This window comes from Dasypus novemcinctus, chromosome X (genome assembly GCF_030445035.2).
Source record: "Dasypus novemcinctus isolate mDasNov1 chromosome X, mDasNov1.1.hap2, whole genome shotgun sequence".
In the NCBI taxonomy this organism is placed as follows: domain Eukaryota; kingdom Metazoa; phylum Chordata; class Mammalia; order Cingulata; family Dasypodidae; genus Dasypus; species Dasypus novemcinctus.
Window position 1 is genome coordinate 146,678,258 of NC_080704.1, and position 24,462 is coordinate 146,702,719.

Sequence of the window (24,462 nt, forward strand, 5' to 3'; positions counted from 1 at the left end):
TGGACTATACAAGGAATGGCACCATATGACACAGTGAACCCCATGGTGGATGATGGACTGTGTCTATCTCACAAATATGAGAACATTCTCTTATGAACTATATCAAATATACAATACTATAAATGGTGTTAATAATAGGATGGTTTCTGGGGAAAATACAGCAAACGTAAGCTATTGACTATAGTTAGTAGTAATGTTTTGATGATGTTCTTTCACCATTTGTAACAAATGTTTCATAACAATGCAAGGCTTGGTGGTGGAGTGATGTATGTGGGAATACTGTTTGGTATGCATGATTGTTTCCAAACTCAAATTCTCACTGTGTGTTCTTCTGTGTCTGCTTGTATTCTCATCAGGTGGCGCAGGGGAGCTGTGTCTCTTTTTGTTACATCATCTTGCTGCATCAGCTCTCTGTGTGGCGCCACTCTTGGGCGGGCTGCAGTTTCGCATAGGCAGCTTTTCTTACACAGAGGCTACTCCTTGTGAGGGGACCCCCTTAACCCAGAGGCATCCCTGTGTGGGCCGGCACTCCTTGCACGCAGCAGCACTGCACATGGGTCAGCTCACAATATGAGCCAGGAGGCCTTGGGTATCGAATCCTTGGACCTCCTATATGGTAGGCGGATGCTCTATCTGTTGAGCCATATCTGCTTCCCAGGAATGGGTTTAGTTTAAGAACATGTTTTTCTGGGGTACACAGCTCCAAACCATCAACATGTATATCTCTACCTTTAATAAGGGTTGTACTGTTTACAGTGAGTGGTGCTGCCCTTCAGTGTGTGGTGAGTATCAATCATCCTGAGCACTAAGGTTAAATATTCTTTGCCCCAATACTCAGCTTCAAAGCATCAATTCAATAGGCACAGAAAGACTCACTAGACTTGAAGTGACTTACTGAAAGAGATAAAAGCAGCTCCACATTACTCCATCTATGTACTAAAATCCTAGACACTAAGTTTACCTAAGTCTGAACAACAAAAGGTCTGTGCCAGTTGTGATTGAAAGTCAAAAGCAGGTGGATGACTCAGCTAACATGGAGGTGAAGATGGTCAACCATCACACCAGGGAGCCAAGAGTGCCTACAACTGAAAGCAGGAGAATTGCATCCAGCATCCATGTGGAATCTAAGCCCCCTCTTGATATAGATGTGGAGTGGACACAACCATTCCAAGGTCCAGAGGATGGAGGAATGAAGTATGGATTAGAGTGGACTTACTGATATTCTATTCATGAACTATTATGATTAGTAATCAAAGAAAATGTGGCATTGGTGTGGAGAAAGTGGCCATGGTAGCTGCTGGGGGTAGGGAGTGGGACGAAGAGATGTGATATGGGGGCATTTTCGGGACTTGGAGTTTGTCCTGGGTGATGCTGTGGGGACAGTTACCGGACATTGTATGTCCTCCCATGGCCCACTGGGTGGACTGTGCGAGAGTGTGGGCTATGGGGTGGACCACTGACATGAGGTGCAGCGGTGCTCAGAGATGTATTCACCAAGTGCAATGAATGTCTCATGATGATGGAGGAGGTTGTTGTTATGGGGGGAGGAGTGGGGTGAGGGGGGTGGGTGGTATATGGGGACCTCATATTTTTTTAATGTAACATTAATAAAATAAAGACAAAAATTTTTTTAAACATTTTTTTAAAAAGGAAGTGAATGTAGAAGGGCAAAAAAAATTGCACTCCTATCTGTGTAGTCTGAATGTAAAATTCTATAAAGTCAGAATTTTCTTATATAGTTCTTAGCAAAACAAACTGGGTATTTTTTCCTCCTTTGTTTTTTTTTTTTTAATATGTATTCTACACTTTACCCCCAGAAATATATTTTTAATCCATACCTTCAGAACTATACATTCTATGGTATATTTCCCAGGTCCCTGGTTGATTTGGAACCTCTGGTATACTAACAAAAAGCAGTATCATTCTATACCAGAAATCTCAGAGCCCAAGCACACTGGCATTAAGTAGGAGTTAATATTCAAATAAAGATACCCTATGTTTTTCAAGTATCAAGTATTACAATGCCTTTACTTAACTGCTGCTTCAACATTATTTATAAAATATTATGTCCCCTCCTCACAAGATATCATGTAAGCATAAATACCTAAAACCAATTGTTAGTTCATTTATGGTATTTTAGATTGTTAAAAGAGTTCAGCATCTTACATCAGACACAAGAGCCTGCATAATAAAATACATGAAATTTACAACTGCCTATTCAAACTTAATGAATAAATAAAAGCTGCAGGGATTACAGCCAAATAAAGTCTATCATTAGAAAAAGATAGATTAAAAAGAAAATAAATTAAATGAATTAAGACACATTGGTACATTTCTTCACATTCTATCCAAATCTGATCCAACTGTAAGAATCTATGGGATATAAGCAAACTGAAGTATAAAAATTCATGCTCATTTATTCACTGAATGCCTACTTTCTGATAAGCACTATGATGGTCACTTTAGATACACCAATTGCACTTGAAGGTTAAGAGAGGAGTAGTAAAAAAATGACTCAGGGGCAGATGGTGACATAAATTAGCCAAGGGATGAAAAGAAAATGGGGAGTACAAAGTTAAAAGACAAAGATATAAATCTAGGAATTTTCCCTTTGATAATTCAGGTAGACATTTGCCCACTTCCACTAGAACACTATTTCTAAAATGTAAATCTGATAATGTTGTTTGCCAGCTATATTTCCATCCTCACTTTCTAGTACTTCACTACTCACACCTTACCACACTAACTTACTTGCAGTTTTGGAATATGCTGTACTTGTTTTTACCTTTGTTTATGCTGTTTCCAAAACCTGGAATGCAGTCCCTCATGACCAACTCCTTCTAGTCTTTCCAGGCTCAGTTCCAAGGAGGACATCTTCTGTGAAGCCATTCCTCAGACCTGACTCTCAAGGTGAAGTTAAGCACTGCCTCTTCTGTACCTACCTCTATTATAGGAGCATTTCAAAATTAAGGCCGAAAAGGGATATTTCAGTACTTGCAAGTGCATGAAGAAGTAACATATCCCATGAGCAAAAATATATTTGTTTTCTAATATTTTAATTCTACAGTCAAGAGGAACCTATCAATACATTTTGCAGTTTATCAATTTTACCAATTATGTATTAATTCATATTTCTCACATTTCATTAAGAAATTATCAATATTAGCTATTATCATATAATTAAGTGCTAACAGGTATAAAATAAAAAATCATGAGTAGTTTTTCTTTAGGAAGTTTCTAAAAATGTACTGACTGCTGCATAAACAACAAATCAAAGTGTTACTATAACTATGGAACAAGTTCTAAATTTTTGAATTTGACTTTCAGTCTTCTAAAGTGTCCATAAAGGATATCCTTCTCTGATTGATAATTTATGAAAACATCCTGTGCTAAACTATAATAATTAATATTTACTATCCACTGATAATCTTATAAAAAGGGAAGCAAGTTAATAAAAAGCTATAGCAATACTTTCTAAATGGCATTTATTTCCTCCTATAATTTTAGAGGTGAATGTCATTTTCTTAATTTTAAACAAGGAATGCTTTTCATTAATAATAAAGTTGTGATATGAAAACAAACAACAGCAAAAAATTTTATTACATCACATACAACAGTGTGTGAGGCTCTCTTTGAATGAAATTCCATCAGAAAAATAGATTTAAGCTGCTACAAAAGACAACGTAATTATAACGACTATTATTTTGATTTAACTCCACCAAACATGGCCACAGGCAATGTACACTAAACTTCTTGAGCTGACTAGGAGAGGAAAGAAAAAGTTCTCCCAGAGGTTAAGTGCTAAGGATGTTCTTTTAGAAAACTTAAAATTAAGAGTCAAAGCAACACTGAAAAGGAGCAGGGTGTAGTTGGTAAGAGATATATAATAAATGGCTATATCAAGAAATGTTCTTTATTTCAGAGTTAAATTCTGCTTTTTCTCCTTTAAGTATTCAGAAGGACATAAGAGGTCCAAGAAATTATTGATCAAACTTTGGGTATTTTCCAACGTGTTCTCTCTGGTCAACTATCAGGCTTGGATTTTCTGACCCTCTCCAATTCTTCTCAAGTCTCCTAGTCATGTTAGTCTGTCACTAAATGAACAGGGAATGGCAAGAAAAATTAATGAGCTAATTTGGTAAAGGGGTTAGCAAGCATTGTGTAAAAGGTAATATATAAATGTGGAGTAGTATCATTTCCTCTTATAAGCATATGGTAAAGGTCATTTTAATTCTGATATTTTTTGAATATCCTAAGACTAAAATTCCATTATAAGATATTTTTCTTAGAAGGGAAATAGTAGGGCCATTTATATGCTCTAAACTTAAAAAATTTAATAGTTGATCATATCCTTCCTACTTGTTTATGCAGTTCCATAGAGACTACTTAAAGACTACACAAGTTCTTGGAGAAAGAAATAACAATGTTTATAAGGACAGAGAAATGGAATTGAAACTAATTTTCTCTTGTATAGCCAGCATTTTTAAATGGAGAAGCCCTCAGAGAAATCTTCAACATTTCAATGAAGGCTTTTTTTCAAAATGAGGCATAGTTAGAAGTGGAGGTTCATGCCTTTAAGTACTTTAAGTCTGTTGGTTAGGTGAGAATCTGTGAATTTGGTAGTTTGAGATCTCCGAATAAAACATAACTACTCAAATTTCACGGTTTTTTTCTAAGAAATACTTCACACTATTGATTGGTGTCTCTGGTTAAGAAAATAAAGTCTCTTTAAGGACGATTATGTTTTTCTTCAGTAAGCTAAGCATAAAGTCTAATCATCAGTATGATTTTAATTAGAACACAGTGACACACTCAAATAATGCTCAAGATATATCCATTGTAGGTGGCATTGGATTGGGAAAAGTGGACATGGTGGAAGATGGGTGTGGGGAAAGGCAGGAAGAGATGAGAGGTGGAGGCGTCTTTGGGTCATGGAGCTGCCCTGGATGGTGCCTCAGAGGTAATCACCGGACATTGTAAATCCTCACAGGGTCCACTGGATGGAATGGAGGCGAGTATGGACCATGATGTGGACCATTGTCTATGAGGTGCAGAGGTGCCCAAAGATGTACTTACCAAATCCGATGGATATGTCATGATGATGGGAACGAGTGTTGTTGGGGGGGGAGAGGGAGGGGGGGTGGGGATGAATGGGACCTCACATATATATTTTTAATGTAATATTATTACAAAGTCAATAATAAAATAAAATAAAATAAAATAAAAAAAAGATATATCCATTGCAAAGAATCAAGGTATTTTGGCAATCAGTCTATAAGGTTTCATTTTTATAAATATAGTGAAACCAGTTACGTGGAAAGTCTAAAAATCAATGAAGACTTTTGCAGAGATTGCTTTATCTACAGTCAATAGGGAAATATTAATTCATTGCATTACATACAATAAACCAGCCAACAAAGGTCCAAAACAATTAGTATGTGGGGCCCAAGAAAAAAAAAGATGCTTTTTTTGTGTAATTAGAGGAGATATATTACATCTACTAACAAAAATGATCATTATTGAGTGCTTACTATTGCACACATCTTACTCAAGTTAACCAATTTAACTTCTCAACTAACCTAGAAAAAGTTAACTATTTTTATCCCCATTGTAAGGAAGTGAAAACTAAGAAACAAAGAGCTAGTCAGCTTCATCCTCACAGGATCTGGGCTCTCCCTCCTAATATCAAAATAGCTGCAAGGGTTTAAGGCTTCACATCCTCTTACCACACCATCCAGGAAAAAAGAAAATCTCTTCCGGAATCACAGTCTAATTTGCCTGATTGCTCTCATCTCTTCTCTTGTGGACAGGAAGGAGGCTGGGTATGCTTAGATTAAACCAATCATAGCTTTCCCCTGAATGTATAAGTGGGGTTGACCCTCCATCAAAACTTCCTGGCTGAGAATGAGAGAGAAGTGAATTCCCCTAAGGTGGCAAGAGTAGGGGGATAATGGATACTTTGCAGATGACCATCAAATGCCTAAGACAGTACGCATTAACCAGGAGAGGAACAGAAAGTCTCTCTAATAATATAATAATAATCATATTCCAGATTTACACTATTAATTCCTATTGGCACTATTTGTTCTGGAACAATCTGTCCTTCATGCTGTTATTTTTAAGAAAAATCAAATTCTTATTCTCTTCCTTCTTCCCTGGAATCAGTTTCTCCCAAGGACTATAACAGGTTTGCAGGATATGTTTTTTATGCAGTTTCTAAACTCTTCCACGTGGGAATGGATGAGATAATTTTTATATCAGATAATTTTTCCTGAAGAACTAAGACTGTCATATTCATTGCAGTTAGAGCAAAGCTAAGATTAAAAAAAAAAAAAGATTTTGTTACCAAAAAAAATTATATCCATTGAATATTTAAGACGGAATTTTTCAATGAACCAAATTGTTTTGGGTTTGGTTTTTTTGAAGCATATTGTTTTTATTTCAGAAATCATTACTGCTTCTTTCAAGAAGGAAGTTTCTTCTTAGGGTTGTAGATGTGATTCCCTATACATGAACAATTATTTTAAATGAGGGAGAGAGATATTATCTAGAAACATTAAAAATGCATTACTTTAATTCCCTAGTGAATGATGATTATCACAAAATTCTAATATTCCAAAAGGATGGTCCAAATATACACATATTTTATATTACTTATATTGTAAATCCAGAAATATAAGCAAAAGTTATTTATTAACTAGACGGGAAATCAAAAAAGTTAATATGATAGAATAATTTACAAGCAAAAATGCTTCAATGAAAATATTTAAATGTGAACTAAACAATTATGTATTTTTAAAGATTCTTTAAAAGTCATAAATTCCACTTTTCAGAGGTAATTAAGGGTGGAAGTGTCTCGTTTTCAATAGACAAAATAAAAATTTTAATTGCAGTCACCTATATAGTTAATATCTTCTCTTTGGGAAATATACATCAGAGATTTAACTCTCTTGGGAAAGAATGAATACAGCAGTAAATGTTCTGTAGAAAGATGGAAGAAAAATAGATTCTTTACAAGGGAGTTTAGAGCCATCTAGTGGTTGTTAATAATATACTGGATTTTTTCCTTGGAAAAACGAAATAAGGTTATATAGTTGTATAGTCATATTCCTATTACAAATATTATGAGATTTTTCTTGCACTTTTGAATATGTCTCATTCCAGCAACTGAAAACAACATTAAACTATTAACCTTAAAAAAATAAGTAAACTATCACTGAAATAAAACTCAAAATGCAATCAACGTTCTATCACATAAAAGGGCACATATGATCTAAACCCTGATTCATTGACATATGCAAGTAGGCATTTGTCTTTTACAAGCTGATGGTACTGCTCTAAATTATGTCATTACATACGTAAGACCCCAAATGGCTAAAAATTTTTTAATGCATGGCTCTTGAGAGCTCTCTGCTAAACAATGGTAAAGATGCACTGAACTAGAAGGCACTTAAAGAGGACAACTAACTCATTATCAAAGACAGACACTCAAAACAGTCACATTTTCAAAGGCCAAAAGAAAAGCTACTCAATATTCTTGAATAATCCATTTCAATGATACAAAGAAACCTGTCAAAGAACTCTTCCCTACATCTAACCTCAGTCCTTCCAGCTACAGATTAACTTCATTTTCTTTTTCTTTTTCTCCTACTCTATCTTCCTAGCATATATATCAGTTCATGTTCTTTTGTACAAGTATAGTACTTTACATTTATCACTAGTAAATGTCATGTTGTTGGATTCAACTGATCCATCATTCCAATTACCCTATATCCCACTTGATTCTGGCTCGATCTAAAGTATTTGCTAACTTTCTCATAGTATTTAATCCACATACTTAATGGGCACATTCTAATGATATAACTCGTGAACACTCAAGTTTGTGTTAAAGTTTTTTAAAAATCTCTGTTCTTCTAAAGCATCTGCCAAAATTAGTGTCTTCAGTGTTGCAAGTCAGATTTTTCTTTTTATTCAACTTGAACTAAAATATAAAATGAGTCAAATAACATATTAAGCATTGTTTTACACCTCTATGAACTTTTGACCAGGAATAAATTTATGATAGATAACTATTTAAGAAATGTTGCCTATTTTATGACTACCCACAAAATAACTGATTGGATTTTTAGTTTTTGATTACGTTTCATTTTTAGATTGTATAAATCTATTTTTGTCTTAATTACCTTGGCAGACAAAAGACTGGCCCTGTCAACATTGAAAATGTGTTGCATTTATTTCAATATGAAAACCACTGCTAGGTAGCAGTAGAATTTAACAGGAACAAGGTTCATATTAAAAAATAATAAAGTAAAATGCACAAAACTAAAATAAAACACATCTCAATTATTCGGTCTCATAATATTCTTATAAAACTCAGGCAATTATTTACTTCTTATGAAAATAAATGCTTGTTATAAAGTTATTAAGTTATCGAAGATATTCAAGTATCACCTGTCTAATTACAAAGGGGAAAATGTACCTTTAATGTGGAGAGCTCCGGTGGTCACCATTTTAACCAAGTGATCAAACTTAGCATCACCAAGTGTCACAACCTGATATAATGTGCCCCTGATGTGATGCAATAAGAAGTACACATCATCACTTATGTGGCATTCTTGCTTTACATAATCTAACAATGAGCAAACAATGAGGTAAGTCCACAATATGGGACATTTGACAAGACAACTAACCTGAAAACTTCAAAAAAAAATCATTATCACAGAAAACAAAAACTGGCAGATTAAATAGGAAACTAAAGAGATACAACAACTAATGCAATGTGTGAAACTTGATTGGCTCATCGATTTAAGAAAACCAGCTATAAAATACAATTCTAGGAAAAATGGAAAAAGTTGTATGTGGACTGTATATTAGGTGACATTACTGAATCAATGTTAACATTTTTAGGTGTGATGATGTTATTGTAATTATGTGGGAGAATGTCTTCATTCTTAGGAAATGCATGCTGAAGAAGTTAAAGGTGAACTCTCATGAGGTCTGAAACTTTCAAATGGTTCAGAAACACAGATATATGCAGTTTATAAACAGAAATACATCTATGCATTTCTGAATAGAGAATACAGAATAGAGAGAAAGAATTCTATGTATCTATGTGTATGTATGTGTATACATACATCAGTATATATAGAGAGAAAGCAAATGTGGTAAAATGTCAATAATTGAAGAATTTAGGTGAAGTATACATGATGTTTCAATATTCTTTAGGTTTAAATTTTTTTTAAATAAAAAGTTGGAGGAAATAAATAAAATTCTAAGAAATTAATACATACCATGGCAGTTCTAGACTTGATAAACCAGTCAAATCTAAACTGAGGAGCATTCCGTACACACTGCCTTAATTCTTCATACACATTTTCTCTATCAAAGCCCATTTTGTGTAACATACAAATCAAGAATCTATCTTCTTCCTCAGTATAGTTCTTTCCTTTGCTGGTTCCATACTGAATACGCAACTGATGAAATGGGGCTTTGTATCTTGCAATCTGTGTATTTAAGCAAAATAGTGCATTTAACTAAATGTGCAATAATAATAAGTCAAAGCTAATCACCATATAAAAACAATCAATAATAATTTGACAATTATGAAATATAAGTACTTTAGCATCCAGAGCTTTCTTGATACTGATTCTTCGTTGAATTCTTGTTTCTCCACGTTCAATTTGAGCCATAATTTTCTCAATGTCCTGTAGTTCATTGCAACGTTCCCAAAATACAGCTGAAAAACAGTTATTACTTTAAAATATTATCATAGGCAAAAGAATCTAAAGAATTGTAGAATCAAGAATTAACAGGACATTGCCACAGTGGGTGGAGAACCACACAAGAACCAAAAGAATATCAAATTCCCATCATGTGGGAGAGAGCTCTGCCACATTCCCTAATGGGACAGCAAGAATCCCCCAAGTACAGGGGCAGTACCTAGCGAAGGAGGATGTACCATTGCAATGGGCTTATGAACCTTTTGTTTTGAAATTGAAACTTAGCCTATTATATGTTGCCTAAGAGTTACCTACTGCGAGCCTCCATGTTGCTCAAATGTGGCCTCTCATAAGCCCAACTCAGCATATAAATGCATTATCTTCCCTCCCCACCCCCTGCCCAGCATGGGACATGACTCCCAGGGCAGACCCTCCCTGGCACCAAGGGATTATTGCCAAGTGACAACTAGCAATGCCCCTGGAAAAAGACCTTGACCAAAATGGGGAAAGAGTAAAGACAAATGAGATTTTATGCCTAAGAGATTTCAAAGTAAGTCAGGAGGTCATTCCAGAGGTTATACTTATGCACGTCTCAGCAGGATCTCATTGACTGCCACAGTAAATATTGCCTCAAATAACGGGGCTCCTGATGGCTCTAGAAACATCCACACACTATAGGTGGGGCAGACAGCTCAGGAGTTTGGAGCCCTGCCAGTGGGTCCTACTTTGGAATTTATGCTCCCCACTTTGACAGAGTTGGACTCAGTTCTGATCTCCCTACACATGGCTCTTCTGCCCCTTCTATCTGAACCTATAGTTAGTACAAGACTTAATAGGTGTATGACCAAGAGAATTAAAAAATCTTTGGGCTGTCCATGTGTCAGTTGGCCCCTGAATCTCAAGAGTTGCAACCCCTAATCTCCAGTTCATTGGACTCACCAGGACAACTAACAAGGAGATGATTATGGACAACAATCATCCCAAGGAGCAGAGAGAGTCTGCAACTGCAAGCAAGGTAGTCCCATCCATCTGCCCTGTGGAATCTAAGCCCCTCTAAATTACAGGCGGAGTGGGCATCACCATCCCAGAATCTTTAGGACTGGGGAATGAAAGATGGACTAGAGTAGACTTACTGCTATTTTACTATAGACTTATTGTTATTCTAGCAATGAAAGACCTTTTTATCGTTGATGAGGAGGCAGCGGCCACTGGTGGTTCTGAGGGGAGGGAGAGAGAAAAACAGGTGTAATATGGGGGCATTTTCAGAACACTGGAACTGTCATGAAGTTCCAATGATGGATATAGGTCATTATATATTTTGCCATAACTTAAAAAATTGTGCAGGACAGAGTGTAAACTACAATGTAAACTATAATCCAGGCTTAATGGCAATGCTCCAATATATGTTTATCTATTTTTTAAAATGTGCCACACTAATGAAGGATGCTGTTAATGTGGGTAAGTGTGGGAGGGGCAAAGAGTGGGGCATATGGGAATCCCTTATATTTTTTATGTAACTTTAACATTTATGTAATCTAAAGTATTTCTTAAAAAAATAAAGTATTAAAAAAAAGAGAATTGGGAAGCAGACTTGGCCCAATGGATAGGATGTCCACCTATCACATGGGAGGTCCGCGGTTCAAACCCCGGGCCTCCATGACCCTTGTGGAACTGGCTCATGTGCAGTGCTGATGCGCACAAGGAGTGCCATGCCAGACAGGGGTGTCCCCCACGTAGGGGAGCCCCATGAGCAAGGAGTGCGTGCTGTAAGGAAAGCCATCCAGCGCGACAGTGCGAAAGAAAGTGCAGCCTGCCCAGGAGTGGCACCACATACATGGAGAGCTGACACAACAAGATGACGCAACAAAAAGAAACACAGACTCCCAGTGCCACTGATGAGGACAGAAGCAGTCACAGAAGAACACACAGCAAAAGGACACAGAGAGCAGACAACTGGTGGGGGGGGGAGGGGGAAGGGGAGAGAAATAAATAAAAAATAAATTTTTAAAAAAAGAAAATTAACAAGAAAGAGTAGAGTGAACTTATAATTTTTTTAATTAACATTCAGATTCAGCTGTGTATGTGTGTGTGTATATGTATATGACTGATTATTAAGTGCTCCTAAACTTTCACTTAAAAGTAAGTTCTCGTGCCCAGAGATGTACTTGCCAAATGCAATGGATGTGTCATGATGATGGGAGGGAGTGTTGCTGGGGGGGGGGAGGTGGGGTGGGGGTGGTAGGGTTCAATGTGACTTCATATATATATATTTTTAATGTAATATTATTACAAAGTCAATTAAAAAAATAAATTAAAAAAAAAAAGTAAGTTCTCAGCAAGAGAGTTTTAAGTTAGCAATTTTTCCTTTCATGGAATCTTATGGAATCTTTAATTATCCATCCCAAATAACTGGATTTCAAAAGATAATACAGGGGAGTGGGAGAGTTTAGGTGGGAGGGGCAGAGGGGCCAAGGAGTGCAGGTTCAATTTTCTGGTCTCCCCTTGAAGAGGCGAATCTGGTAAGAGAGCACAATTTACCTAAATGCCCTGGGATAGGAAACTTGGTCTGGGAGAAGGTGGAGTCAGAAAATTAACTAGCCCCTTATAGCACACCTAAGGGAGACGGACAGTAGGACATGCTTTACAGGCTTCCAGTAGCATATTTAGAGTTCCTGGCAAAGGGTGGGTGCTCTCTCAAGAAATTAAGACTCATTATTTGCCCAGGTGAGTTGGTTCACCAGGGACCCATTTGAATTCCCTACAGGAGCCCTCATGCAACCTTCCTGCTACCTTGGGAGAGAGGGAAGGGAGGAAGGGAGAAAGGGGGAAGGTGAGACTCCTTAGCAATTTATTCAGTGCTAAGAGGATTCTTTGCCTGAGGCCTTGTCTGGACTTTTTTGTTGGTTTGTTTTCTTGTTTTTCCTTCCTCTTTATTCCCCCACCACCGTTTTTATTTCTTTTTCTTTTTTTTTCCCTTCTCTTTTTCTTGCTGTGCTTTTTTCTTTTCTTTCTTTTTCCTTTTTTTTCTTATATCTTTTTTTATATTAGTGCTGCAGACAACATTTCTTATTTGCTGTGGTTCCTCATCCTCCATTTTCTCTTTTCTGTTTGTACTGATTTTGGCTACCAATGCTATCCCCTTTCCTTTACATAATTCTGTCCTCCATCCTATACTGTTTCTCTTACATTCTACCTCTCTCTGTTCAGCCCCCAATATTCCTGACTTTTTATCTCTAATACCTCTAATCTGTTTTATGTCATTTATTTACTCTTTATATATATCTTTTCTTTTTCCCTCTCTCCTGACCACACTGACCTTTTAATTCATAGTATATTCCACCCCAGATTCAGTTTAATATCTCATTATAGGTAATCCACTTTTTACAGTTATAAAACTATACACAGCTTCCATGAGTTCTATATCCATTCTCCTAGATCTCACATGGTTCCTCTGCTAACATTCACTATCAATACTACTATTACATTTTTCTTTTCTTACCCCTTTTGCTTTCTCTGGACCTAATATTTTCTTTCAAGGGAACATAGCCAACAACGAGGAAATAGAATAAGAAGAAAAAAGTGACAAAGTGAAGACTTAACACACACACAAAATCAACAACTAATTAAACCCTAAGACAAGAATAAGAATATAATGCTGAACTTTATATACCCTGCCATAACCCACTGAATGTACTGGGGGAGAGCACAAACTACAGGGTAAACTATTATATGTGTCCTGCAGCAGTGCCCCAAAATGTGTTCACCGAGTGCAATGAGTGTGCCGCAATGAAGAGGGAGGTTGTTAGTGTGTGAGGAGTGGGGTGGGGGATAAGGAGTATACAGTAATCTCTTACATTTTTTAGTGTACTTTTTTTTTGTGATGTATCTATCTTCAAAAAATACAATTTATAAAAATGATGTGGTGGGGGGTGGGGAGTGGGTTATAAGGGAACTTCTTATGTTTTTTGTTTCTTTATGTTTTTTAATGAAACATTCCTTGTGATATATTAACTTCAATTTTTTTAAAAAGTTAAAGGAAAATAAATACTAGGAAACAGCCTTCTAGTACTTCAAAACTATTCTTTGATTCAGCAAAGAAGTCCCTTGCTCATGTCATTGAGATAGTAGTGAAGTTCCAAATGAGTGAGTTGGGAAGAAGTGACCAAACTGAAGGTGTGAAGACCAACACTGGGATTCATTATTTCATTTTACTTAATATAAAGGAAAATCAGTTCTCATTCCTCTAACTACAATCCTTTGTCAAGGACAGGAGATGAGCAACTGATTTGCTGGGACAGAATCAAACATTTGTAGTCTGATTTTGGGACACTAGTGCTAGTAAAGAAATTATAAAAAGTAAGAGTGGATATTGCAAGTCATGCCAAAGTTACAGTTGCACGGAATTTACAGAAAAAGAGAAGTCTACTTTATTACTATTTGTAAACTGTACTATACATCCTTTATGTTGGGAAAGTTTATAATAATTCAATTTACAAATAAAAAAAAAGAAGATAATCAAAAGAATAAACCCAACAAGAGAAAATGATGACCAGTCAGCAACAAAAAAACTGCAGACCATACCAATAATCAGGAAAACATGGCCCAGTCCAATGAACAAACTAAAAACCAGGAAAAGGAGTGGAACATCGAACGACTAATTAAAGCTTTCAAAACATGTATCATGGACCAATTCAGTGACGTGATGGAAGAGATTAAGCATATTAAGAAAACACTTGGAGAGCATACAGAAGAAATTGTGATCATGCACAAAAAGATCACGGAGATGATGGGGATCAATAGAAAAATCCAAGAAATCAAAAATACACTCTCAGAAAATAACAGCAGATTCGAAGAAGAACAGGAAAGAATTAGTGATGTGGAAGACAGTACATCTAATCAAACAGACACTAGAAGTAATCAATAAAATGATAGAAAAAATCCAGCAAAGACTTAGGGAACTGAACAACAATGCATAACACACAAAAATACAAACTATAGGCACCCCAGAAGGAGAAGAGAAGGGAAAGGGGACAGAAGGGATATTGGAGGAAATAATGGCTGGAAACTTTCCAAACCTATTGAGGGAGATGGATGTACATGTCCAGGAAGCACAATGCACCCTGAACAGCATAAATCCCAACAGGCCTACCCCAAGACATATACTGGTCAAATTATCCAATGCACAAGACATAGAGAAAATACTAAAAGCAGCAAGAGAAAAAAAGAGAACCATCACATACAAGGGAGGCTCCATAAGCTTAAGTGCTGATTTCTCATCTTAAACCATGGAGGCAAGAAGGCAGTGGTATGATATAGTCAAGGTACTAAAAGAATTTCCAACCAAGGATACTCTAGCCAGCTAAGCTAGCATTCAAAAATGATGGAGAGTTCAAAAGATTCTCAGATAAACAGAAACTAAGAGAGTATGCCAACAAGAAACCTGCCCTTCAAGAAATACTCAGGGGAGTTCTGCAGGAGGAAAGAAAAAAATCAGGAGAGACAGAGTTAGAGGACAGTGTAAGAACAACTAAAAAGACAAAAAGAGAAAAAAAAATCAAACAACATAAGACAAACACAAATCCAAAGAAAATATGGCAGATGACATGATCCTGTACACAGAAAGCCCTGAGGTGTCTACAAGAAACCTTTTAGAACTTATAAATGAGTTCAGAAAAGTCGCAGGTTATAAGATCAATGCACAAAATCAGTAGCCTTTCTGTATGCCAATAATGAGCAATCTGAGGATGAAATCAAGAAACAAATACCATTTACAATAGTAAATACATAGGAATAAATTTAACCAAAGATGTAAAAGACATACACAGAAAACTACACAGCACTGTTTAAGGAAATCAAAGAAGACCTAAACAAATGGAAGAATATTCCCTGTCCATGAATAGGAAGACTAAATATTATTAAGATGTCTATCCTACCAAAACTGATCTACACATTTAACGCAATCCCAATAAAAATCAACACAGCATTCCTTAATGAACTAGAAAAACTATAAAATTTATTTGGAAAGGAAAGATGCCTCGAATAGCCAAAGACATATTAAAAAAGAAAAATTAAACTCAAGGAATCACAATACCAGACTTCAAAACATACTACAAATCTACAGTAGTGAAAACAGCATGATAGACACACTGACCAATGGAACCGAATTGAGAGTTCTGATATAGATCCTCATCTAAACAGTCATCTGACATTCAACAAGGCCATGAAGCTCACTAAACTTGGAGAAAATGGCCTCTTCAATAAATGGTGTCTAGAGAATTGGATATTAATATGCAAAAGAAGAGGATTACCATCTCACACCTTATACAAAAATCAACTCAAGATGGATCAAAGACCTAAATATAAGTCAAGACCATGAAGACCTTGGAAAACAATGTAGGGAAGCATCTACATGAACTTGTAATAGGAAATGGCTTCATGAACTTCACACCCAAAGCATGAGCAGCAAAAGAACAAATAGATAAATGGGACTTCCTCAAAATTAAAGCCTCTTGCACCTCAAAGGAGTTTGTCACGAAAGTGAAAAGAGAACCCACACAATGGGAGAAAATATTTGGTAGCCATATATCTGATAGGGGACTTATAATCTGCATATATAAAGAACTACTATATCTTGAAAATAAAAGACAAACACGCCATTTACAAAATGGGGAAAAGATTTGAGCAGACATTTATCCAAAGAAGAAATATAAATGGCTAAAAAGCACATGAAAAATCCTCACACTCAGTAGCTATTAGGGAAAAGCAAATCAAAACTACAATGAGATACCATTTTACTCCAATAAGACTGGCAGCTATCAAAAAAACAGAAGATTACAAGTGCTGGAGAGGATGTGGAGGAATGGGGACACTCATCCACTGCTGGTGGGAATGCAGAAGGATCCAGTCATTCTGGAGGACTGTTTGGCAGTTTCTCAAAAAGTTAGCTACAGATTTGCCATATGACCCAACAATTCTGCTACTGGGTATATACCCAGAAGATCTGAAAATAAGGACACAAACCAATATATGTACACCAATGTTCATAGCAGCATTATACACTATTGCCAAAAGTTGGAATCAACCCAAATGCCCATCAATGGATGAATGGATAAATAAAAAGTGGTATATACATACAGTGGAATACTACACAGCTACAAGAAGGAATACAGTACAAACAAATGTGATAACATGGATGAATCTTGAGGACCTTATTTTGAATGAAGCAAGCCAGGCATTGAAGGACAAATACTACATAACCTCTCTGATATGAAACAAGCAAACTGAGCTGTCTCAGAAAGCTAAAGACTGGAAGCGGACTTGGCCCAGTGGATAGGGCATCTGTCTACCACATGGGAGGTCCGTGGTTCAAACCCCGGGTCTCCTTAACCCATGTGGAGCTGACCCACGTGCAGTGCTGATGTGCGCAAGGAGTGCCGTGCCACGCAGGGGTGCCCCATGTGCAAGAAGCGTGCCCTGTAAGGAGAGCCGCCTAGCGTGAAAGAAAGTTCAGCCTGCCCAGGAATGGCGCCGCAAACACGGAGAGCTAACGCAACAAGATGACGCAACAAAAAGAGACAGATTCTCATGCCGCTGACAACAACAGAAGTACACAAAAGAACATGCAGCAAAATGGAAACAGAGAATAGATAACTGGGGCGGTGGGGGGGGGGAGGAAGGAGGAGAGAGAAATAAAAAAAGAATGAAAAGAAAGCTAAAGACTGGAAGATAGGCTTAAAGGAATCTGAGGAGGTGAGGAAGGTTGTGAGCTGACACCTACGTGGGTGAAGTCTATGACAAGCTAGAGGTAAGTATTTGTACAGGGAAGGAATAAGATGGGGGCATAGGGATACCTTTGGGTGGGCCTTTGTGGGCTTGAGGGAGTCTAGAGTTGGGAGGATGGGCCAGACGACCCAAGGAATTGGGGGGAGGGTTAGGGGGAACCGTTGAATATGGGAGAATGTCAGGTATATGGTTGAAACTATACTGTTGAGAAAACTCTTTAGAAAATATAATAAGGAAGATTCACGTGTTTAAAGTGCTTAAGGGAGGGGCATCTGATACAGGGGCAAGCTTCATTTTGTCATAGTGTGTTATATCATTGGATGGAGACCCATACAATGAGTGTGAAGGTGTACTCACACCCTGGGGAGACCTGATGTTCCCAAAGAGAGGGAATTGTTTCTCTGGAGAGGATCACTAGCTACCAATTATGTAAGTCAAGCCCTCAGCATTATTGTAGTATCTGTAAATCTGGTTCCTAAAGTAGTGAAGATTGAGTGTCATGGTATGCCCTGAGGGGAGGGGCAGAGAGGTATAGCATGGATGGAAGCAGGGAACTGGGGGGCAATGGAAGTATCACACAAGATCATGCAATGATGGACATGTCAACTTACATCTCAAGTGTATAAAAGTCTATAAACTAAAATGTAAACTATAATGTAAAACCTAAGGAAACTAAAAATTTAGAAATTTGTGTAGTCGAAAATATAAACAGTAATGTAAACCAAAATGGAATCATGTTTGATAGCTATGTTTCAAAATTTATACATCAGCTGCAGCAAATATAACATGAACATGTAAAGAGATCATTGCTGGGGAAAGGGAAAAAAGGTATGATGTTGGATATCTGGGAGTACCCTACATTGTGTATGTGAATTACTGTCATCTAAAACTTTAAGACAAAATTAAAAATTAGGAAAAAAAAAAAAAGAAAGGATGTAGACACTGAGGAAGAAATGAAAGAGTCTTGCCACTGTACATACAGGGCAACACCTATTACAGTGATGAAAGGCAAAATGTTAGGAACAAATCTTTATATTTTTCATTCTATTAATACACCAATTTATTTTTTACTTTATTTTAGTATTTCTAAATTACTGTGTATTCTATTTCTAAACTTTAAACCCATCACTGTATTTCAATTTCCTATTAACCGAAATTTGGCAATATATTAGGATTCATTGCTGAAGAAGTTTTGGACCACGGAGAGGTTCAACTATGGCAGGTGAGGAATTCTGGTGTGGGGTGTTATTGATAGGGGGCACATGAGTGGGGAGGTGTTCTCCAGGGCAAGTATATAGGGAATATAAATATGTTAGGATATATGTTGGGTATTTTTATAGTAGTTACAGTTACAAACGTCAACTGAGAGAGTGCTGAGTTCCCACCCAGGGGAGCTCTGTCACACTCCCCAATGGAACAACAATAATCCTTCAAGTGCAACGGCAAAGATCAACAAGTAGGATGATCCAATAATGAGCCCTTGATACTGATGACTATGCTTAGGAACCTGTGTGCCTGAAATATGAACTAGGTCTAGAGCTGTAGGGTACCTAAGAGTTACCTCCTAAGTGCCTCCATGTTGTTCAAATGTGGCCACTCTCTAAGCCAAACTCAGTATGTAAATGCATTACCTTCCCTCCAACATGGGACATGACTCCTGTAGAGGAGCCTCCCTAGTGCCAAGGGAGTACTACCAATCACTAACTGGAGAAGCAACTAGGAAGAGACCTCGAATGGAAGGGTCAACTCAGAACAGCAAAATATCTTAGCCTACATGTTGGATCAAGTGTTAAAAACTGCTCTTTGACCTTGAATAAAAGCAGGAAACAGCAAAGACAAATGAGTTGATATGGCTAAGAGTCTTCCAAAAAGAGTCGGGGGGTCATAAGAGGGGTCGCACTTACACATACCTCAGCAGGACCCCAGAAAAAGGTGAAGTAGATACAACCCTAGATACTGGTCCTCCTGAGGCTATGGAGATCCACAGAGTATATAATCATGGCAGATGGATTTGGAGTTCTGTGCCATGTCAGAGGGCCCTACTTTGTAATTTGTGCTCCTGAGTGTGATGGAGCTGGACTCAGATGTGACCTTTCTACACATGCCTCTTCTCTCACTTTTACTGAACCTGTGGTTAGCACTAAGGATGGTGCATACTCAGAAGACTTGAATCTCTGGATTGCCCATGTGCCAGCTGGGCCCTGAGCCTCAGCAGAGTGGCTACTCCTACTCACTGGTTTGTTGGTCTTACCCAGGTCAGCTAATAGGTAGGTGAAGATGGTCAACCACCACACCAGGGAACCAAGAGTACCTACAATTGTAAGCAGAGGAATTGCATCCATCATCCAGTGGAATATAAGCCCTCTCTTGATCTAGAGGTGGAGGGGACATCGCCATCCCAGGGTCCACAAAAGGGAGGAATAAAATATGGACTAGAGTGGACTTACTGATATTCTACTATAAAACTATTGTGATGAGTAACAGAAGAAATTTTAGCATCAAGGTGGAGAAAGTGGTCACAGTAGTTGCTGAGGGCAGGGAGAGGGTAGAAGAGATGTGATATGGGGGCATTTTTGGGATTTTAATTTGTCCTTAATGATATTGCAGGGTCAGATGCTAGACTTTATAAATCCTGCCATATCCCACTGAATGTCCTGGGGAAGAGTGCGAACTACAGGGTGAACTATTCTCTGTGTAGTGCAGCAGTGCCCCAAAATGTGTTCACTGAGTGTGATGAGTGTGCTGCATTGATGAGGGAGGTTGTTGGTGTAGGAGGAGTGGGGTGGGAGGGTGGGGGTACACAAGAACCTCTGATATTTTTTAGTGTAACGTTTTTTTTGTGATGTATATATCTTCAAAAAAATACAATTTACAAAAATGATGTGGTGGGGGGTGGGGAGTGGGTTATATGGGATCCTCTTCTGTTTGTTTTTTTATGTTTTTTAATGTAACATTCCTTGTGATCTATTAACTTTAATTTTAAAAAAAAATTTTTAAAAGATAATACTTATATGGATTTAAACTATGCCTTTACTCTACTTAAATATGATACAGAATGGGCCAAACAACATAAAGTGAATTAGGATAGAGTGGCATATAAACTTAGAGAACATAGCTTTCTAGCAGGCAAAATAAAAACAAAACCATTATCAAACAATTGTTCAAAATTTTCTTATGAAGCAGCAATTTCAACTAAAACTGTTAATCTGCTTTTGGAACCACTCACTAATCTTACAATACTTCCTATAGCCTATAGTTTGTTTTTAAACTTACTTGAGAAACAATCTTTTTTCTTTAAAAAATCTTATCAAGATTTGAATTAGATACATGCAGAAGAATATTCATATTACCAAGTTATCCAATTAAATTTTATAGATGAGCCAAATCACCTGGCTGCAGTAATATATCACACTATGACTTCAGTGAAAGGCCTTCTAATAGCATAATTTATATTCTCAAATCTTCCATTTTTAGAACCTATCATGAGAAGTATGTTAGCACTCCTGATCTTTATAAGCACCTATGTTCATTTATTTATTCACTGACTTATTCATTCAACACATATTTAAATGCCTACCATGTACAAGGTGCTGCATACTTTAGAAAAGCCAATTGCACATGTTTCCTCTTTCATTGCAATCAACTATATAAACCCATTCTGATTGCTCCCACCTTCTGACATGCTCACCAACCTGGAAGATAGCAATTAAGTTATCCTGAGCTAGGCTTACCACCTGGCCTGGTACTCAATTTGAGGAAACATCTGGAATGATTAATCACCTTTTTTCTTTCAACTTCATGCACACTCATCCAATCCCCCTTCCTATCTTTGGAAGAAAACTCCACTTCAAAAATCTCTCCACATATATTCTTGTACACTTCTTTCATTCAACTCTTACTGCTGAAGTTTCTCTCCCCCACCTATTTTTCTTTCTCTAAGCCCACAAATGTCCTAAACTTAAGTGATTAATCTTAAGAGTAAAAGCGTTGGTGGTATATATATAAGTTTCAAAGTATATACAAACCTGAATACTCCATGACTTCCTCCGGGGATTTGCCCTCTACCTCACGAGCTATATTATCAATGTCATCTCTTCCATACTTCTCATTAGCTTTAATAAACTGGTTAAAATCACGCTTAGTCCAGTTTGTGAAACCCTGCTAACAAAAAAAAAATCAAGTATCATCAATAAAGGTTAAATTAATAAATCCATTTATTGCTCTATTTACTTCTTCAAGTAATATATAAAAAATAATTTCAAAGACTTAAAATGTCCCTCTTGTAAAATCCCAGGTTTTTTTATGTTGGAATCAAGAGTTGAATGAAAGTATTACAGAAATAACTGCTCTTCTATCATAAAACGAATGTACTACTCTCCAAGTACTAAAATCTGATTTGTAGTTCTAAGATACTTTGTAGTTTTTAATTACATATTATATAGATGCCTATTACATTAAAATACAGGTGCAAGGGAGCAGACATGGTTCAAGTGATTAAGCGCCTTCTTCCCTCAGGGAGGTCGTGGGTTCAGTTTCAACGGCCTCTTTAAAAAAAAAAAGACAACAAGCAAACAAATGAAAAAACCAATTCAGGGAAGGCAATGTAGCTCAGTGGTTGAGTACCGGCACCCCACTTACAAGGTCCCAGGTTAAATCCCCAGCCCTGGTACCTCAAAAAGAAAATACAAATGCAAAAATATAAAAAGTCTTATGTAAAAGCTGAAGTCTTGATTTCCCAGTACTTCAATGAATTATTTTTCACAGATCTGGTTCCACTGGAAATTAGAAGAGAGGGATGTGGATGCATTAAATCAAAAAGCACTATATATATTTTTAATGTAATATTATTACAAAGTCAATAAAAAATAAAAAAATTAAAAAAAAAAAAAAAAAAAAGCACTGAGGCATACACAATAGAGAATGCAACATGCAAATTTTTTTAGCTCTTTATATCATTCCAAACTACTGTGAACAATTAATTCCTGTTTAAAAGTGTATTCACAATTATAATTTCTACATACAGAATGTTACTGAGCCCCCATTCAACATCTTGGTTCAACTTACAGACAGTTTAACCAGTGTTTTAAGTATCTTTGGCATTAATAGCATATCAATGAAACCACAAGAGCAAAAATTTATTTTCCAATCCTCATGCCCCAACACACATAAATGTGATACCACAGAAACTGCAAAATTCTATCCATGATATTTAGCTGATCAAGATTTCAGAGGACCCCATATTTGGTACCTTTGTATTGTCATATTTTTTTAAAGATTAATTACATAGGGTGGCAGAGAAAAATAACTAAAAATGAATTCAAAAACTAGAAGGGGCAAAAAATAGATTATACTTTCTAATTAATTACCAAACAAGCAATTTCTTGGTTAAGACTCTAAATTCACAATATGCTTCTGTACATTCACAATACACTGCATGTGCACAATATATTGCATTCTAAGACCATAACTTTAATTCTGAATATAAACATGAATGTTTCAATGTTTTCTTTTATTCTGTAAGTCTTAAGATTCAGCCAACCACAATTATATTTTCAAACTAGATTTCATGACTTCCAGGCATTTGGCTCAAAAAATTATGAACTGTCTATTCAATAAACTATGTTATTGCAAAGAAAAGAACTATACTATAAAAAGTATATTTATACAAAAACTACCAATAATCAACATGAAACATTTCAAAGCCAGCTGTTAGGAAGTTGATAGCAACTTTCTGTACTAAAGTATCACACGTATAGTATACATTTTTGTTTACTACTTTGCAAGCATCTTTTACATTGGAACTTTTGTATCTTCTATAGTTTATTTTGGAAGTAGGACACACATTAAACTCAATAAGGGCAATTAGGAGGACGGGGCAAAATGGCGTCTGAGTGAGTGCACTTCATAATCTCGCAAAGGACCAGCTGAGTAGGGTTGGAATCTTGTCAGAGTGGGCTGTTTCAGGGGCTTGCAAGGCAGGAGGTGTCTGGACGTCTATTTGGAGAGACTGCGACAGAAGTAGAATTGCTTGCTAAAGGTAGAATTGCGGGTTTTTAGCACTGAAATCAGAAGTTGTGGGAAGGCGGGACCCTTACCCCGAGGGCTGGCGTCTGCAGTGTTCCCTGAAAACTGTCGGTTGTGCAGCAGCGTTCCCAAGCCCTGTGTTCCCCAGATGCGTGGTCCCCAGATCCATGTCCCCTAAGCCCCCATAGTCCACATTCCACAGACCCACAGACCCCAAGTCCACAATATCCCAGACTTCCCTTTCCTGAATCCAGCGTGACCTGAGGTTCGGAATTACCCTAGCCCTCCAGTTTTAGACTAACTCCGTGAGTGGGAGGGGTTTAGTGGGAGGTGCAGTGGGGCCAAACGAGTGAGGGTTCAATTTTCTGGTCCCCCAACTTTTTTTCTTTTTTTTTGGAGGAGCATACTGGCTGGCTTGGGGAGAGCCTGGGAAGAAAGAAGAGGAGAATCTGCTCAGAAAGCCCAAATTACCTAAACGCCCTGGGATAGGAAACTTGGTCTGGGAGAAGGTGGAGTCAGACAATCAACTAGCCCTCCTGTAACATCCTAAAGGAGAGGGACTGTAGGACGTGCTTTCCAAGCTTCCAGTAGCACATTTGGGGTTCCTGGTGAAGTGTGGATGCTCTCTCTCTGGAAATAAAGAATCACTGTGCTGAGCTGATTCACTAAGGACCCACTTGAATCTCCTACTGGACCACTCACAGAGCTTTCCCACTGCCCTGGGAGAGAGGGAAGTGAAGAAAGGAGAAAGGTGGAATGTCACACTCCTAAGCATTTTATTTAACTGCAAAAAAGGATTCCTTGCTTGAAACTTCGTTCTTTTTTGCTGCTTTGTTTTCTTATTTTTCCTTCCCCTTAATTCCCCTATGGGCCTTTTTCCTTTTTTTTCTCTCTTTTTCTTTTTCTTGCTTGCATCCCTCGCCCCTTCCCCCCCCCC

General features: G+C 37.3%; 1 protein-coding gene across 19 annotated transcripts in view; it reads right to left on the reverse strand.

The window, feature by feature from the left end:
- Window positions 1-24,462, reverse strand: part of SMARCA1 (SNF2 related chromatin remodeling ATPase 1) — a 130,129-nt gene that overhangs the window by 13,713 nt on the left and 91,954 nt on the right. For 8 of the 19 annotated variants that reach the window (XM_004477656.4, XM_058291272.1, XM_071213230.1 and 5 more), the window contains 3 exons: window positions 21,527-21,659; window positions 9,618-9,736; window positions 9,291-9,503 (listed from right to left, as the gene is read on the reverse strand). In XM_004477656.4, the coding sequence (XP_004477713.1) occupies window positions 9,291-9,503; window positions 9,618-9,736; window positions 21,527-21,659 (465 nt within the window). Of the gene's footprint in view, window positions 1-8,479; window positions 8,630-9,290; window positions 9,504-9,617; window positions 9,737-21,526; window positions 21,663-24,462 lie in introns of those variants that run through there. The other 11 variants (XM_004477655.4, XM_058291271.1, XM_071213228.1 and 8 more) reach the window with 3 other exon arrangements.